Source organism: Castanea sativa, chromosome 1 (genome assembly GCF_040712315.1).
Source record: "Castanea sativa cultivar Marrone di Chiusa Pesio chromosome 1, ASM4071231v1".
In the NCBI taxonomy this organism is placed as follows: Eukaryota; Viridiplantae; Streptophyta; class Magnoliopsida; order Fagales; family Fagaceae; genus Castanea; species Castanea sativa.
In genome coordinates, this window is record NC_134013.1 from 85,428,949 (window position 1) to 85,447,230 (window position 18,282).

General features: G+C 38.7%; 1 protein-coding gene across 2 annotated transcripts; it reads left to right on the forward strand.

Annotated features, from left to right (window-relative positions):
• Positions 1–6,530: 6,530 nt before the first annotated feature.
• LOC142616896 (calmodulin-binding protein 60 B) lies at positions 6,531–15,499 on the forward strand. 2 transcript variants are annotated; one of them, XM_075789653.1, is made up of 10 exons: positions 6,579–6,717; positions 6,791–6,872; positions 7,033–7,185; positions 7,800–7,875; positions 9,756–9,814; positions 10,870–11,363; positions 11,447–11,607; positions 11,682–11,885; positions 13,536–13,767; positions 14,467–15,499. In XM_075789653.1, exons 3-10 carry the CDS (start codon positions 7,070–7,072, stop codon positions 15,048–15,050), a joined length of 1,926 nt encoding a protein of 641 aa, XP_075645768.1. In that variant the 5' UTR covers positions 6,579–6,717; positions 6,791–6,872; positions 7,033–7,069; the 3' UTR covers positions 15,051–15,499. The 2 variants fall into 2 exon arrangements, with proteins under 2 accessions (XP_075645774.1, XP_075645768.1); XM_075789659.1 differs by lacking the exon at positions 6,791–6,872 and having other exon boundaries at positions 6,531–6,717.
• The last annotated feature ends 2,783 nt before the right edge of the window (positions 15,500–18,282 follow it).

The following is an 18,282-nucleotide window of genomic DNA, read 5'->3' on the forward strand; positions in this document are numbered from 1 at the left end:
GTGAGGTTGTTTCGTGATTCCCGATTGGTGGTCGGGCAAGTTAATGGAGAGTTTGAGGCAAAAGATGAGCGGATGAAAAGCTATCCGAAACGAGTCCAAGGGGTGTTGGGTTTGTTTGACGAGTTCAAGGTACAGCAAGTCCCAAGGGGACATAACTCTCATGCTGATTCATTAGCAATATTAGCCACTTCGTTGGGATCGAAGTTACCGCGTATGGTTATGGTGGAGGATTTGTTGTCTTCTAGCTCAACCAGCATCCCGGCAGTACGGGTTCACAGCATTCATGTAGGCCCAAGCTAGATGGACCCAATTATAGCTTTCTTACAGCACGGAATACTACCTGAGGATAGAAAGATGGCCGAGTCGATACGAAGAAGCGCACCCCGTTACTGGCTATCGGAGGAGAAAAAACTCTATAGGCGTTCCTATGCAGGTCCATACCTCCTTTGCGTACATCCTGAGGCCGTGGAACCTTTACTGGAAGAAATGCATGAGGGTGTGTGTGGGAGCCACACTGGAGGAAGATCATTAGCTCATAGAGCCATGACCCAAGGGTATTGGTGGCCAAGCATGCAGAGAACCTCTCAAGAGTATGCCAAGAAGTGTGATCATGTTCAAAGGTTTGCACCCAATGTACATCAACCAGGATAACTTAAAATCCGTTGTCCACCTATGGCCCTTTGCTAAGTGGGGTTTAGATATCGTCGGGCCGTTTCCTCGGCAACAGTAATAGGAGATGGCTCATCGTCTGGAACGGATTACTTCACGAAATGGGTGGAGGCCGAGGCATTATCCAACATTAGGGATGTGGATGCAAAAAGATTCATCTGGAAAAATATCATAACTCGCTTCTGGGTCCCACACACCTTGATATACGATAATGGTCTTCAATTTGATAGTAAAGTTTTCCCGATCGCGCGAGAAATGGGAATAAGAAATGGATATTCCACACCGTACTATCCCCAAGGAAATGGACAGGCCGAAGCAACAAATAAAGTCATCTTGGCAGGTTTGAAGAAACGATTGGATGACGCTAAAGGAAGCTGGGTAGAAGAATTACCTCATGTACTATGGGCTTATCGCACTACACCCCGAAGATCAACAGGCGAGACTCCCTTTTCGATGACGTATGGGATGGAAGCTATAATACCATTAGAGTCAGGTTTTCCCACCCTGAAGTCCGACCAGTATGACGACGCGAACAATCATGATCTGATGAATGATTGTTTGAATACAATTGAGGAGAGTAGAGAAATAGCCAATGTGAAGATGGGCAATTATCAACAAAAGCTCAAGCAGACGTATGACAAGGGAGTTAAGACCAGACCCTTGGTACCAGGAGATTTGGTACTAAGAAAGGTAGTGGGGGTAGCAAAGAACCCTGCGCCCGGGGAAAGTTGGGTCCTAACCGGGAGGGGCCATATAGAATTACCTCGGTAAGCGAGGTGTAGGGGCTTATCGTTTAGAGGATCTAGATGGGAGGGTGATTCCTCGTACGTGGAATGTAAATAACATACGACGAAATTATTATTAAGAGAAGAATTTCCTTTTATATTGAAGCTTCGTTCGTTTCAATTCGTACTCCTGACAAGCATAAGTGTTAGCAACCGACCTTAGTTCTTGTTCGGCTTCCTCGGCACAAGTCTAAGGGAAATTAATCACTTGCAAAAAGCATAAGTGTTAAACTGACCTTAGTTCTTGTTCGGCTCCTCGGGCCACAAGTCTAAGGGAAATTAATCACTTGCAAAAAGCATAAGTGTTAAACTGACCTTAGTTCTTGTTCGGCTCCACGGGCTACAAGTCTAAGGGAAATTAATCACTTGCAAAAAACATAAGTGTTAAACTGACCTTAGTTCTTGTTCGGCTCCTCGGGCCACAAGTCTAAGGGAAATTAATCACTTGCAAAAAGCATAAGTGTTAAACTGACCTTAGTTCTTGTTCGGCTCCTCGGGCCACAAGTCTAAGGGAAATTAATCACTTGCAAAAAACACAAGTGTTAAACTGACCTTAGTTCTTGTTCGGCTCCACGGGCCACAAGTCTAAGGGAAATTAATCACTTGCAAAAAACATAAGTGTTAAACTGACCTTAGTTCTTGTTCGGCTCCTCGGGCCACAAGTCTAAGGGAAATTAATCACTTGCAAAAAGCATAAGTGTTAAACTGACCTTAGTTCTTGTTCGGCTCCTCGGGCCACAAGTCTAAGGGAAATTAATCACTTGCAAAAAACATAAGTGTTAAACTGACCTTAGTTCTTGTTCGGCTCCTCGGGCCACAAGTCTAAGGGAAATTAATCACTTGCAAAAAACATAAGTGTTAAACTGACCTTAGTTCTTGTTCGGCTCCTCGGGCCACAAGTCTAAGGGAAATTAATCACTTGCAAAAAGCATAAGTGTTAAAATTGACCTTAGCGCCTGTTAGGCTCCTCGGACTACAAGTCTAAGAGGAATTAAACGCTTACGAGAGCATAAGTGCTAAACTGATTTTTTGTTCTTTTTCGGGCTAAAGGATCCCAAGCATCTAAAGCGTTAGCACAAATGAATCAGAAAGCCTCGTCGCTCATTATCATGCCTGCTCTTTCAAATGTCAAAAAAGATTAAGTAGTGGAATTATGGTATCCAGGTTAAGTTTTTTTTTTTTTTTTTGTGTTTCTTCAAATCACAAGTATGATGAACAATTTAGAGTGGTATTATGATTTCTAAGGTAAGCTTATGAATTCGTGAAAAGTGACAATCGGATGGTAGCATATTGTAGTAAGACTCGTATGTGAAACAAAAGAGAAGAGCCAAATGTTAATTCCTTAATAAGTACTCATTACAAAATTGGGGCAATCATACAGCCCCTTACATCCGTATAAAAAAAAAAAAAAAACAACAAAACAGCAACAACAAAAGAAGGAGACAACTATGATAGATTGACTATGCGACAGGTTGCTTGTCCTTCCTCTTCTCTGTTTCTTTGTCTTTCTTTTTCTTTTTTGGCTCTTCGGCCACATCACCCATGATTGGTTCTTCCATCCTGATGTACTTGTGGGAGAAGGGCCCTTTGAGGCTGCAGCATCAGAAGAATCAGGAACAGGAATAGGCTCAGCTGGTTCACTTGGTGGCATGGGGGGAGCAGGAGCAATCCGAAGTGCTGTGGGGTAGTAAACATTGTCTGGGGCTCGAAGTTCAGCGTCGGCAGCTACCCCAGCAGCGTCTAAGGCTTGACCCCATACCTCCAAGCGAACGCCCTAGCAACCCCTTGAGTTGGGCAGCAGGCTATCCGAAGCCTCTTTTATTCTGCATCGTACGAACTTGCTCTGCGCGCTCGCCTGCTCCTTGGCGGCCAATTTCTCTTGCGTTTGCTTAAGCTCAACAACGGCGAGCGAGCCTACTTTGGGCTTGTTTTTGAGCCTCGAAGAGCAAGGTTTGCTTGAGATTCGTAGCTTTTCGAGCGGCCTACGGCATTCTTGTGAGCCTTTTCTACCTCGGACAGTGAGTGAGGGTCTCCTTCAAATTCAACTCAGCTTCTTTTGAGCCCTCAATGCCGCCTCGGCATTCTGATCAGCTTTGCGGGCAAGATCCAATGAATGATCTACCCATTCCTCAGCCATAAATGAAGCTTGGACCGCCTATGATGTATTCAAGTACAAACAGAAGAGTTAGCCATAATAAAGAATTAAACTTATGTATAAATTGTGCAAAGGCTTAAAAATACCTTGGCCAAGTCCTGCTTCAAAGACAAGAAAACCTCCCTTTTACGGAAGGATCGTAACTCTGCCATATCCTCGGGAAGGCACAGAGCCTTCTCTAGACACTCGGCCACCAGGCTCGAGCTGCCCTTCTTCGGATCCCTCGGGTTCGCGTCATCCATGACGGGGCCGAACCGAAAGTGAAGTTTGGGTTCGCCAGTGCCGACGCCTTCTTTGTAGGCTCACTACCGAGGTCCTTAGACGAACCGGTAGGAACAACTTTCTTGGAAAGGACTTTTGTAGCCCCTGGTATCTTTAACGAGAGGGTCAAGGTTTTCCCCTCTTCGATATCTATAACGTGTTTGCTACTCGACCCCTTTTGCGTTTTTTATCTGTTGCCTCCGAGTGGGTGCCCGAGTGATTGCCTTGAGTGCGGGGCGAGGAGGAACCGACACGGCGGCGAGGAGCCGCCCGTACGTGCCTGGAGTAGGGCCAACCAGGCTTCGGGCTCTTTCTCCCCGGAAACCCATTTGACCGGTGGACGGCCGGGAACCTGGAAGGAGCGTCTGGGCGATAGAACACCTCAAAGTCTTCTTCTGTCACCTCGAGGGGAAGGGAGCTCGGCGTGGCGCTTTTTCTTCAACGTCCGGATTAGCAGCTTGTTCCGAAGGAGGATGGATCAGTTGGACGGCGAGTGAAGCAGGGAGTTGGGCGTCCTGAATTCCTGCAGGGGGAGGTACGGCTAATAAAAATCCCGGGGCGGCAACGTCAATTTGAGCTAGTCTTAAATCTCTTGCTCTTATCACGTTCTTCGGGCTTTGGAAGCGTTTAGTGCAGGGGTTGTATCCAAGGATGAGGTGGCTGCTTGAGCCGTCCGTCCCTATGAACGAATATCTCTGATCGAAGAATCCTGTTCAAGTCAGCACGGTTCACGGCAGAAAGATTCGGGGCAGTATGGTAATCGTCTGCAATAAAAATGAAGTCATTTAAACAAGTACGTAGTGTGGTGTAAAGAACATAAAAGAGTATGGTTAGTCCTAAGTGCTAGGTTAGTCCTCGGAACCCTACCCGGTACCCCTTCTCGGGTAGGGCAATGCAATCCGTCATGCCAATTGCGAGATGACGAGATAATCTTCATCCATCCCTTTGCTTGAATCGGTAAACAGGAAATCAGCCTCGAAGGGATTCTTCACTTCATATAGTACTTTGTCCTATCCACTTTTTGGCAGTTATATACCCAATTTACATCCTGCCAAGTCAAGTTGGTTCCCCGTGTTCGATTAAGGGCATCCGCGCATCCTAAAATTCTAAGGACCTTTGGGGAGCATTGCGAAGGGGTAAGTCTATAATTTATTAGAAAATCCCTAGTTACTCTACCCATAGGAATTTCCATACCCCCTCAATAAATGCAATCATCGGAATCAAACGGATTCAGTGTGGCCGAGACACCATGGAATATCTTCTATCTCACAATACGTAATATCTACGTCATTGGGGATCCGATATCGGTCCTTAAAAGCGGCCTTCGCCTCATCCGTATTCACTAACTTAGCGTATCTACCCATTAACCCCCACTGCAAGAGGAGAAAAGTAAGCAAGGAGAGACAAAAGGAAAGGAAAATGAACACACCTCAGAAGATCGCTTAAGGATGGTCCTCGGGAGCTCACTTTTCTTTCAATCCTTCGAAATGGCAAAATGAGCTTTATCCAGCGTAAAAAGTTGCTTTTATAGGGATGGGGGAAGTGGAGGTAATGGGGTAAAAAAAATAAATAAATAATAATAAGAGCGGTAACTTTCCCGCTCATAATTAAGAGCAGAATCTGAACCGTACATTTCTCATCCAACCGTAGAACGTGCGCGGAAAAAGAAGCGTCAGGCGCCATAAATGCCTCAACGTGGGATACGAGGCGCCAGATGCGGATCATGGGGCAGTGACGTATGTACGTGTGAAAGCATAAAATGGGTAAGAAGCGTGTATAAGAAGTTAAAACTTAGTTATGAATACATGATTCATAACTCAAGTATTAAAAGTGGGGCCGTGAGGACCCGAGGACCTAAGCACCCGAAGACCCGAAGAAAGGAAGGCCAAAATTTAGAATGAAAGATGAGGTCTCTCCGGAGTGTGCCCGAAGACGAGGTGGCGTGGACGATAACTAAACAAGGGGCATGTTACAAATATGCTTTGTAATAGGTGATTTGGAAAGGTTGCATTAAATGCGCCGACAACAACCATTCCGGCCGCATTAATTAGCAAGCATCTCCTATCCGTCGCATTAATGTGGATACGACCGAACAAGACGTGATTGCAAAGTGGAATCTTGTTCCATTGCGACGGACGAAAGTGTCACGGGAAAAGGACGTATACGAGGTGTAAGGCTACGATGAAAGTAAAGAATAGTATAAATAGGAATCAAGAGATTACGAGAAAGGGGCTTTTTGGTTGTTGAACCCTCTCTACCAAATGTATTGTATGAGGACTCTTAAGTGAATAGAGCAAGAATAACGTGTGAAAGATTGTTTTTATGAGCTTTTGGTCCTTACAGTGTTAATACATGAGTCATATCCAATTTTGTCGCCGCTAAATTTGGCCAACATTTTACAATAAAAAAAAAAAAAATTACTAGTCACTACTTGCGCCCGCCCAAATGTGAGGGCAAAATTGCTCTAGAAAAATCGTGTTCACTAGTCACTACTCACTACTCACCCACCCACCAGTCCACCGCTACCAGAATTAGAAAGTCAAAAAAGAGTCGAACTGATAGTTGGAATCGGTTGGCGTAGAAATCGGAGTACTGTGGTGTGAGAAGCAGGAGATTGTGGCACAGTTGAGCTAAGATAGTCGCCAGAGTAGACTGTAAATATAAAAGAAGTCTTTTAAAAGACCAATCCTAGACTCCAAGCCTATCTATCCATCTGTCTATCATACATTGCTTTCGATTTTCTCGCTCTTTTCCCAAACACGCTAAATTTTCTCGCTGATTTTCCCGCACTTTCTCGCCCTCTGAGAAATTTTACCAAAAGGGAAAACTTGTAACGGAAATATCTCAGTAAGTGTTCCTGTTATTTGTTATTGGTCTCTAGTTCAAGTTTAATTTTTTTTTTTTTTTGTATTGAGATTAGGGTTTTGGAAGTTCAAATTTGGGGGAATTTGTGGAATCTGAGCTGAATTCGAAGGGTATTGTAGATCTGTGTTGGGGAACTGGTGTGTTCTTTTTGTGTTTTTGTGTTTTGTGTGTGTGTGTGTGTGAGTGGAGTGTTGGTTAGGGTTTCTTTTTGTGAGTTTGGCTGTAAATTTGGGGTTTTTACTAGTGGGAATTTGTTTTTTGGAAGTGAAATTTGTTGTGCTTTTTGGTGTATTGCAGATCTAGGAGGCTTGGGGTTTTGGAAGAGTGGGTATCAATGCAGACTAGGTTAATGGAGAGGACTAATTCCATGAGAGGGAAGAGGAGTTTGGATGGTGGTGGAGGTGGAGGAGATGACGAGCAGCCGGAGCGGAAGCGGCCTGCTCTTGCTAGGTAAATTCTTGAGTTCTTGAGTGTGAATTGCTTTTATCTTGTTTGTTAATTTTTTTCTGGAAAATGTAAATTGTACACAAATTAATATGGGTCTAGCTGAACTAGTACACACATGGGGTCTCCAATTGAAGAGTTTAGTAGGTAAGATGACTACTTGGTTATGAGAGAACAGTCATTAGCTGTTACTTAAGTAGCACTAGAACTTGGTGTGAGCTTGTCTTTATAAATGGAAAGGTGATAACTGATAACTACCTTTAAAGCTTGTTTTGAGAATCTTACCAATAAAAAATGGGTTGCCTTGTTGGTAGGAAGATTGAAATTTCCTCTAAAAGTGGCCTATGTTGTCACCAAATGCACTACCACCACAAGTCAGTATAAATTTTATTTAGGTGTTGTTTAAAGGTTAGGGAATTTTTCCTTTCTAAACCTGGCTAGCCGTGAGTGATGCTATCTTAATCGTATGTGTAGCAAAATTCTTAATTTCTAAGGTCTATCACATGATACTAGCATTTGTGCACTAGTGCTAATATAACTTTTTTCTTATTCTATTCTCTTTATTTAATGTTGCTTGGTATGTGCATTCTGTTTGATTTAAAATCATATATGTCATGCAGTGTAATTGTTGAGGCCCTGAAGGTGGACAGTTTGCAAAAGCTCTGCTCGTCTTTGGAACCTATTCTTCGTAGAGTTGTAAGACTTAAGGCTTCTACTCACAGTTTTCATACAAACTGGTTTTTCTTCTGATTAGTTTGGGCTGGCTATTAATTAAAGCTTCATCACTTTGATTTACCTAGTACAAAATATCTGCTTTTATCACCAATCATAGGTCAACGTGCTTATCTATCCTTCTTATATTTCCTTTTGAGTCCGATCCTTTGTGGTTGCCATCTTTCTTTTAGTGTAAAATGTCTTGACACTATTTTGATCTCTAAGAATAACCCAAGTATCTGTAGGGCATGGAAGGAAAATAGTAGATCAATTGTAGATTCTGGTCCATATGTGTGGAGCACAGGAGGGAAATAGTCAAGTTGGCTACTTCATTATGCCTAATGTTTGAAGTGGTTGTATTGTTGGCTGTCTAATGCTTTTACTTATTCTCCTTCTCATTTGGAGTTGTTTGGATAGGCTGACTTGAGACTTTAGCCTTTAGGTTGTTGGTTGTGTGTTTTGGATTAATCTCCTCTCTGTAGTCTTTCAATGGAGTTTTGCTTATCAACTGAATGAAAATTTTCTTCCTTTGGTTTGTTTACATATTTTGACCTATTAAATCATGTTATCCAGTGAATTGGTCTAACTTCAAAAATTTATGTTAAATAGTTGTGCTGAAATTCATCACTTAAAGTTCCCTTCCTCTTCTTTATGCATAATTCATTAGTCAGATATTTGTGTAATTTGCATTTTTTTAATGAATACGAATAATTTATTAAAAAAGAGCTAGTTGGATTGTACAGGGTGTGTATCAACTACTAACTATCTTAAATAATTACAATATGAGGGGAAGTGAACGGTCTATACTCGAGATTAAATCTCTCCTTCTTCATTCTTTGCTAGATTGGAGTACTGCTTTTAATTCTCTTCCCTGTTCTAATTTATTATATTTATTGGAGTTTTGTAATTTGAGAGATTGATTTACTGCTACTAAAGTACACATCCGGTGTCCCTGGGTATTCTTTTATTTATTTATTTATTAATGAACTTTTGTTAATTATAAAAAAAAATTACAATATGAACGTTCTAAGAAAGATACAATAGGGAGATTGCCTAAGGCATTCATCTGATCATACAAAGATCGTAACAATAAAAGTTCAATAACATTATATGATGTTCTGCCACATCAAAGGTCCTGTTATTCCTTTCTTGCCATATGGTCCATAAAATACATAAAGGAGAACCCTACCAAACTTTTTTGCTCATGTGCTTATGAAACCTTCCTTACCAACCTGCCAACATTTGAGCTACTGTCTTTGGCATGATCCAACCAAGATACTCCAAAGAAAGAAACACAAGGGACCACAAATCTCTACCCACAAACAATTAAGCAAGAGGTACTTGACCATCTTTCTACTATTCTTACACAGACAGCACCAATCCAAAATCAGTGAGTGTCACCTTCGTAAATTATCACAGTCAATATCTTATCCGGGGCTGCTGTCCAAGGGAAAGGAGAAACCTTAAGAGGCACCTAGGCTACCCAAATGCTTAGCCAAGGAAAGGAAACTCTCCTTGAACCCCTTAAGGCTTCGTAATACAATTTAACATTAAACCTTCCACTCTTAGTTAAGCTCCAAGATAACAGATCCTCACCCTGAATAGAAGGGAGACTAGAGTATAGTAATGATAATAAAATGTCCATCGACTCCAGCACCAATCTTGAACTTGTCTCACATAACCTGAGGATTCCAATGCCTTGTACCACTATCCACCATCTCTCCTAAAACATGAAGGATAGCGATTTTCTTATGAACAAACAATTTTTCCCTGCATAAAAGAATATAATTACATTGGTTGTGATTTGTATATGGTGTATGTTCCTTCTTTCTCACTAATTCAGTGCAATTGATACTTAACAGGTCAGTGAAGAAGTGGAACGTGCTTTGGCAAAGTTAGGCCCTGCTAGACTCAATGGAAGGTTTGAAATATTCTTGATGATTCTTTTGGAAGTTGATTTAATTTCTTGTGATTGCCTTTTCCCCCCTGAATCTTACTTGGGTATGTTTTAGTTTTATAATTGTCTAAGGTCAATTTTACATATTTTCTTGAAACATAGTTAAGCTTTAAATGTGAAACAGTTGAATCACACAGCATCTTTTTTGTGTTGGGGGTGGGGTGGGGATGTTAGAATGGTAAACTTGTTGAATGTTTGTCACCAATGGAAAAAAAGATAGGGCAAAGAAAGATGATTTTTTTGAATTATATTATGGTTTGGGTAAGAAACATGCCAGCTTTAGATTATTGACTGATGTACTGAGGAACAAAGTTGTTAAAAATCATAAAATTGGTTGCAACGTGCATGAACAATCTCATGTATATAAAAGTCACTGTTATCAAGTTTGGATGATATTTCTTTGCACATTTGTGTAGTTCTGATTGCATACATGTGTGATGTGCCATCGATAATAAGTATACCATTTCAATATTGGGCCACAGAATGGTCCTTGGACTTTCAAATACAAGCTGATGTGGGTGTTCAAAAGCTCACTTAAGTTGATCCTTGTGGTAACATCTGAACTCAAGGACCAGGAATAACATTGCCTTGCCTTTGAGAAGTTGTAGAGTTGAAATAAAATGCCAGGAAAATTGTTGGATGGTTTTCTTTTGTTCACAATAAATGATTTATCCAAAAAAAACGTTTGTTTCTTTGTCTTCCTTATTTGATGCTATGGCTCTATCCTAGTTTGTTGGTTTAGTTTATTAATATCTTCTATTGGCTACGCTATTATATTCCGAGAATTATGTCTTTATTGGTAGCTTCTATTTCTGACCTATTTTCTCTGATCCAATAGTATCCCATCTACATGGAAAATATTGGATAGTTTGGTCTTTGGGTAATATCAACCTCCTATTCAGTCTTTATTTTTGATTTCTAACTTCAGTGGTCCCCTATTTTTTCATCATTCTGCTTGCATAAACTTTTTGTTTTACATCTGTGGTTGTGGTAAATTCTTTTCACGCTTTTGGTTTCAGGTCTTCCCCAAAACGAATTGAAGGTCCAGATGGACGAAACTTGCAGCTGCACTTTAAGTCCAGATTGTCTCTTCCTCTCTTCACAGGAGGGAAAGTAGAAGGCGAGCAGGGTGCTGCAATCCATGTCGTTTTGATTGATGCAAGCACTGGCGTTGTTGTGACATCTGGACCTGAAGCCTCTGTCAAACTAGACGTTGTTGTGCTTGAAGGTGATTTTAATAATGAGGATGATGAAGACTGGACTCAAGAAGAGTTTGAAAGTCATGTGGTGAAAGAGCGTGAAGGTAAGAGGCCTTTGTTGACTGGAGACCTACAAGTGACACTCAAGGAAGGGGTAGGGACGGTGGGGGAGCTCACGTTTACAGATAACTCAAGTTGGATAAGGAGCAGGAAGTTCAGGCTTGGCTTGAAGGTTGCCTCTGGATTTTGTGAGGGCATACACATACGTGAAGCAAAGACAGAAGCTTTTACTGTTAAAGATCACAGAGGGGAATGTACGCTCGTAATCTGTCATTTCAATTCTTCTTTTTCCTGTTTCTCTCCGATTGTTGTTGATTCCTCAATTTTCCCTGGACAGTGTACAAGAAACACTATCCACCTGCATTAAATGATGACGTATGGAGATTAGAGAAAATTGGCAAGGATGGGTCATTCCACAAGAGGCTAAATCAGGCAGGAATATTCACGGTTGAAGAGTTTCTTCGGCTTGTGGTCCGAGATCAGCAAAAACTTCGGAATGTATGTTTGGGTTTTTTTCTTGAATTAAAATAGCATGCTTTCTAGCTGTTCGCTGATACTTTGTGTTTTTGTAGATCCTTGGAAGTGGAATGTCAAATAAAATGTGGGAAGCTCTCTTAGAGCATGCAAAGACCTGTGTCATGAGTGGGAAGTATTATATTTACTATCAAGATGATACAAGAAATGCTGGTGTTGTTTTTAACAACATCTATGAACTGAGTGGCCTTATTAATGGGGAGCAATATTTTTCTGCTGATTCTCTTTCTGACAACCAGAAGGTGGGTATGATATGTGTGATGTGCTTTATTTCTGTACTTAATCCTGCCATAGGTTGCATTTATACTAGTGGTGCCATAGTAGCTTTAGTTGCCTCTCTCTCTCTCTCTCTCTCCCCCCTTTTCCTCCTTTTATTGGTTAATTATACAAGCACTTAATCCATTACCTCACCCTCCACCCCATTCCTAGAAGGCATGGAGATGCCATTTGAGCTAGAGTTCATCGTCAAGTTTTGCTTGCCTTCTACAAATCTGCTCTCAAAACATTGTGGCATTGGTTTTCATAAACCCTATATGTGAGGTATCTACTCTAAGAAATCAAATCCTTCTCTGCTGTAATTCCTTAGTGTTATTGGCCAGATTCAATGATTTTATGTTTTCTAATGAATAAAATCAACATAAACAGATCTTTAATCACTGATTTTTCCCTTTTTGGGATGTTTATCATGATTACATGCCTCATTTTCTGTCAATATGGTGCTTGTTGTGTCAAAGTTCTTTTACTTTAATTCTATTTTGGGCTCTTGATTTGTTTTGCCCCTATAGTACATTGCCAGTGTACTTGGAGTGGCTTTGGTTAATAAAAGTTTTTACATTACTTATCAAAAAAAAGAAAAGAAAGATATTTATAAAAAAAGAGAGTTTATTTTACTTTGATAGGCTGTGTCAGAATGATAGTCAACAATTAACTTATTACTTTAACGATTAAACTTCCCCAACAGAAAATAATCTTCCTCTTCCCCTTGGTCTTCACTGTATGGTCTTCCTGTTCAGGAAAGTTTGAAGTATGTTCCCTCCAATTATTCTCTTATTTAGTTCCCACGTTGTACAAGGAAATGAAGAAAATAATTGATCATCAGCCAACTTTGTTTGGCAACTACGAAACCCCATAATTTTTGTATATCTTTCCAAATATTTTTTTATTATACCATTTTAAAGAGGGTTGGAGCTGTTGGATCAACTCAGTTCTGTTATTTGTTGGCCTTTTATGCTGATGCCTTAATTAATCTCTTCGTTTACGCTGGACTCCCCTCATTCTAGTTTAAGACTTGCTGTGCAGAAATCAGTAGAAAGAAAAAAAAAAATTACAAAAGACAAAAAGGAAGGACAATGACATCATATGCTGAGAAGCTATGTAAGTTGACATGAGCGGCATGAGATACTGAGATGTAATTGTGAGATTTACTGCAAATAAAGATAAGCATAAGAGAGCGCCCATGACATCCAATCTAATAGCATATCGCCCCCATTTGTTAGGTTTGATCCAGGTTTTGAATCTCTTCACCTTCATTTAGTTCCACCCCCCCCCCCCCCCCCCCCAACACCCTCCAGTCCACCAAGCAAAAAAAAAAAAAAAAAAAAAAATCAACCAACTTGACTGGGCCATACATAATTTTCTTTGACTAGTCCATTATGAATACAATAAACTACTTATCAAAAAAGAAACAAGAGAATTGTGTATTAGTTTTAAGTACAGGTCATTTAATCTAATGAGACATTACACTAATATTGCTGGCCATGTTTATAAACATGTTGGTATATGTAATTTTTAAAATTATTGTCAGTTGAATCCCATTGTGTTTCGAACGTTGCAGGATGTTTGAGTTTTCTCTGGTAAAACTAATCATCAAGGTGTCGCTTTTGTAATTGCAGGTATATGTGGATGCATTGGTGAAGAAAGCCTATGACAATTGGGACCAAGTTGTAGAATATGATGGCAAGTCACTTATGAGCTTCAAGCAGAATAAGAGGTCCGGTACATCGCGGAATGACCAAAACATGGGGATAGTTGATTACTCTAATGCATTAGATCATCAACTGCCACTACCACGCTTGCCAGTTCCTTTGGAGCAACCTCCAATGGATTCCGGCTTACCAGTTGGAGGTAAGAGTTGGTGGTTATGTTAAATCATAGGTTATTTGGAATTAAGTGCGTGGCCTTTGTTTTTGCCTCTTTTTCTGGCTGGGTGGGAGTTCAGTGAAGGATGGGAGGTGGGGTTAAGATAATTAGCTTTACCATACTGAATTAATGTTATGCGAAAGTCAATCAGCACAGTTTTGATTTTATCCCCGCTTCATAGGATTTGCCTTAGAAAAAAGAAATATATCTCTTGTCAATACAGATCAACTGAATTGGTAGTAAGTAGTAACCAATAATTTGTGGTTAGTCTGTTTCTTACACTTTGGAAAATTTCTTGGAGAAGTCTTGCACTTCTCTTTTCAATGTTTTGGCACATTTCTTCCATTTCTGTCTGTTAGACACATAATTAAGTAAGATGGCTGAAAATAATTGGTGCCTACCTTACAAATTGGCACTTGCTTGTACCATTTGTAAGTTAGGTTCCAGTTGGGTCCATAGGTGACAGTAAATTTTTGTTTTGTTGATCTCTCTCTCTCTCTCTCTCACACACACACACACACACACACACACACACACACCCTACTATATATACTCACAATTGTGTGCATTATTTCACATGCTGCCACCCAATAGAGATGGTGTTTGGCTGAAGATGATGCGGTCTAGATTAATTGCTCTGTTATGATTTTCATTTTTATTCTGTTTCTGTTTTGTGAGCTTCAGGGTATAATGATAACCTGGCAACAAGGTATTCAACACAGCCGCAGATTGTAAATTCAAATTCTCGTAGCCAATTTGATAGCACTTCATTTGTACCACATGACCATATGATCACCAATTCTCACCAGCCCCAGAGCACAAGAAATAATAACAGTGCTGTTGGGCTGGCCCTTGGTCCCCCACAACCATCTACATCAGGATTTCAGAATATCAACTCTACACTTACACCAGCTACTCTTAATCCTTTTGATGACTGGTCACAAAACCGGGACAAGGGAGTCGAAGACTTCTTTTCTGAGGAAGAGATTCGCATTAGAAGTCATGAGATGCTTGAGAATGAGGATATGCAGCACCTGCTCCGACTCTTCAGTATGGGAGGTCATGCCTCCATTAATGTGCCGGAGGATACGTATCAGTTCGCACCATACGTGCAATCACCAGTGCCAAGCTTTGATGAGGATCGTGGCCGATCTGGAAAAGCTGTTGTTGGGTGGCTGAAGATAAAGGCGGCTATGAGGTGGGGCTTCTTTATCAGGAAGAAAGCAGCTGAGAAGCGGGCTCAGCTTGTTGAGTTAGATGATGAATAGATGTTGCCCAGGGATTGCAATTAGGTTTTCTCCTCTAACCTTTGCACTAGTTTACGCAAACTCTTCATGGTTGGTAGCAACTCCTTGAGGTTCGCTTCTGGGACTGCTTGAAATCATTGGTTTCAGAAGTCTTGAGGATCACTGATGTTGTTTGAGTATTTAGACAGCAGGGGTTTCTCCTCTTGTACAGTTTGCCTGTACAGTTGTTTCTGTTGATTACCCATCTTTCTATTAAGATGCTTCTCTTATCACCGTTGTTGGTTTTTCTGAATGATATATATATGCGTTTTGGGGTTCTAAGGGGGTAAATGTGCTTTTCAATTGATGGCCCCTTTGATGTTGTTCATTGATTGGGGGAACATTTTTAATATTTGTGACTTTAATTTGTTGTTTCAATCATTTTGTGTACAAGAATGATGGCTTCTAATATCTTGTTAGCTGTTTCTATATTTTGATAAGTTCTTTGAGCTATTTTTTTTTTTGTTATCTTGTCCTACTTAAGATAAAAAAGTTTAATGTCATCGACTCATCGATACTGTTAACAATCTTATTTATTGATATGAATGATACTTCTGCACTACTATCTGATGGTTTGTACTTTGTAGTACTCTAAAATTGAGCGATGTTGTTGAACGTAACTCGTTCTTTGGTGGGTACACGTCAAGTTCAGTGCTTTGATTCTAGTTCTTACGTTCATTTAATTATTTTTTCTCGTATTGGTCTCCCCAAAATTTTCCATTGCACGACAACACAGGTAGAAGACCCCATCATTCTATCCCCACTTTCTCCTCCTTTTTCAGTGCTTTGTTTTTTATGGAAGTCGAATACGTACATACTGCAGTGCACTACCACCAATTTGAGAAATCTTTCTGAAATTCCGTTCATCCTTTGCTGGGAATTGAATTTGACAATGGAAAAAGTGGTGTTTGAATACGACACAGCCAGTTGTATTTTACGGTTTCTTTATTTATTTATTAATTAAATTAAACGCTATAGTTTAAAAGTTTTATATTAATTCCTGAAGTTTAAGATTGTTATAAATTTCAGTAGATTCTTTAGTTTCTCTAGTTTCAATTTAAATTCTAAACTTTTAAAACCTTATTATCAATTTAATCTCCCACTAAAACCAGAAAATCAAATCCAAATACTGGGGATTTAAAGTGATACAATTTTGAAATTGCATGATGCGATTAAAAATAAAAGTATAAACTATAAACCTTAGTTAATTTGTTAGTCTTAAACTTTAAGGTTTAATTATAAAGAAAAATTTAAATATTTTCTGGAACTATTAGAGTTTAATTTGAAACAATTCAAAAGATATATGGTTTAAGATGTAATTTTTTATTAATTATGCTTAAGACTTTAAACGATCACTTTTATACTTTTTTCAGAAGCGATAAGATATATATATATATATATATATATTTTCGGTATGTATATTTCTTTCACAAATTAACAAGGATTTAATGCGAAATGTTTTTGAAGATCTTCCAACAAATCTATCTTATCTGATCCTTAAAAAAAAAAAAAAAAAAAAAAAAATCTATCTTATTTGACAGAAGATGAATATGTCATCACCACCCCTTCTTCCTTAAAATGAGGCACCGAAAGGGTGGGAAAGAAAGATAATGGCTCTGTTCATCATTTTATTTTGAGAGTCGTATGCTTTTAAAAAAGCTGATGATTACGTCCACTCCACAATATACATTCCAAAACTGAAAAGCTGACAGAATCCATTATCCACTTGTCTTACTCGGTTATTAGATTACTCCCACTTTCTCTCTTATTATTATTAGCGTTTCATACTCATTGAGGAATTCTAAGACTAGTACTTTTATTTTTATTTTTATTTTGTTTCTTCTACTACGTTAAAAATAAATAAGTTACTATTCACTTTATAATCATTTTGTTTCCCTACATTTCTATGTGAGGTCTTTGATAAATACGGGATAGGTATTGTAACTAATTTGTGAAAACCTAAGGAAATATAAATGAATTAATTTCACTTTACACTCTTTTTCTCAAAAAAAAAAAAAAAAAAAACTTTACACATCAATATTTTTGTACTAAATTAGGGACCTCTCTCTCTCTCTCTCTCTTTATATATATAAGATTTAGCCATAGAGCTATTTAACTAAAAAATACACTTCCATCTTATGAAAAAAAATTCACATGACAAAATTTTAAGAGGTGAATATAAAAAATAACAACTAAGTACTGTATTTAAGTATTGCCCTATATATATATATATATATATATATATATATATATATATATATATAGAGAGAGAGAGAGAGAGAGAGAGAGAGAGAGAGAGAGAGAGAGAGAGAGAGACTCTAATATTATATTTGATTAGGCGTAAAATCACAAATCTAGCAAATTGGTGAATAATGACCGGTCAATTTGACTGAAGTTGTAAACAATAAGCATTGAGCGAAAAAACATAAAAGATTTGCCTTTTGTTTTATTAAGACCTTTAGTTTCTTTGCTTTTTAATTACTTCAATTGTCACATTCATTATTAATGTTTACTTTGTGTCAATTTAATCCATCAATATGTCAAAATGAGTCAATTTAGTCATTTTGTTCAAATTTATTAACAAATTAAGTCGTTTATTTTTTTTTTAAATTTAAAAAATCAATTAAATTAACATATTCTAGGGAATGACCAAATTGATTCATTTTTAAAAGTGAGATTAAATTAAAAAAAAACTTTGAAGAAAAATTTGACATTTGAAATAAAAGTCAAGAGATTAAGAGTAATGTTAAAGTTATAAACTATTATTTTATAATATTTTTACAAATTGTTTTTGTGATAAATTTTTATTGATTTTCATTTTGATTTTATCATTGAAATTATCTTTTCACTTACCACTAACTATTTACCACATTAATAATTTGTAAAACATTTTGAAAAATTAGTTTGTAATTTTAGCATTTTTATTAAATTTTAGCAATTTGTTTTTCAAAGCCAAGAATCTAGTAATAGCGATTACATGGCTTTTGTATACCGAATCGAGTGGAGAGCTATGACTTCACCTGTGAACACAGTAAACCTATAAATAGAGAAAGTACGCAGAGAATAGAATTGGGGTTTAGGGGGTTCCATTCCCACAAGAAAAAGGAAACCCTAAGCCCCCAAGGAGCTCCCTTTTCACTCCAAATAATTTATGAGGTATTTTAAAATACCTCTCGTGCAACCAGATTTCAGCCAAGCAAGCCTATATCTATAT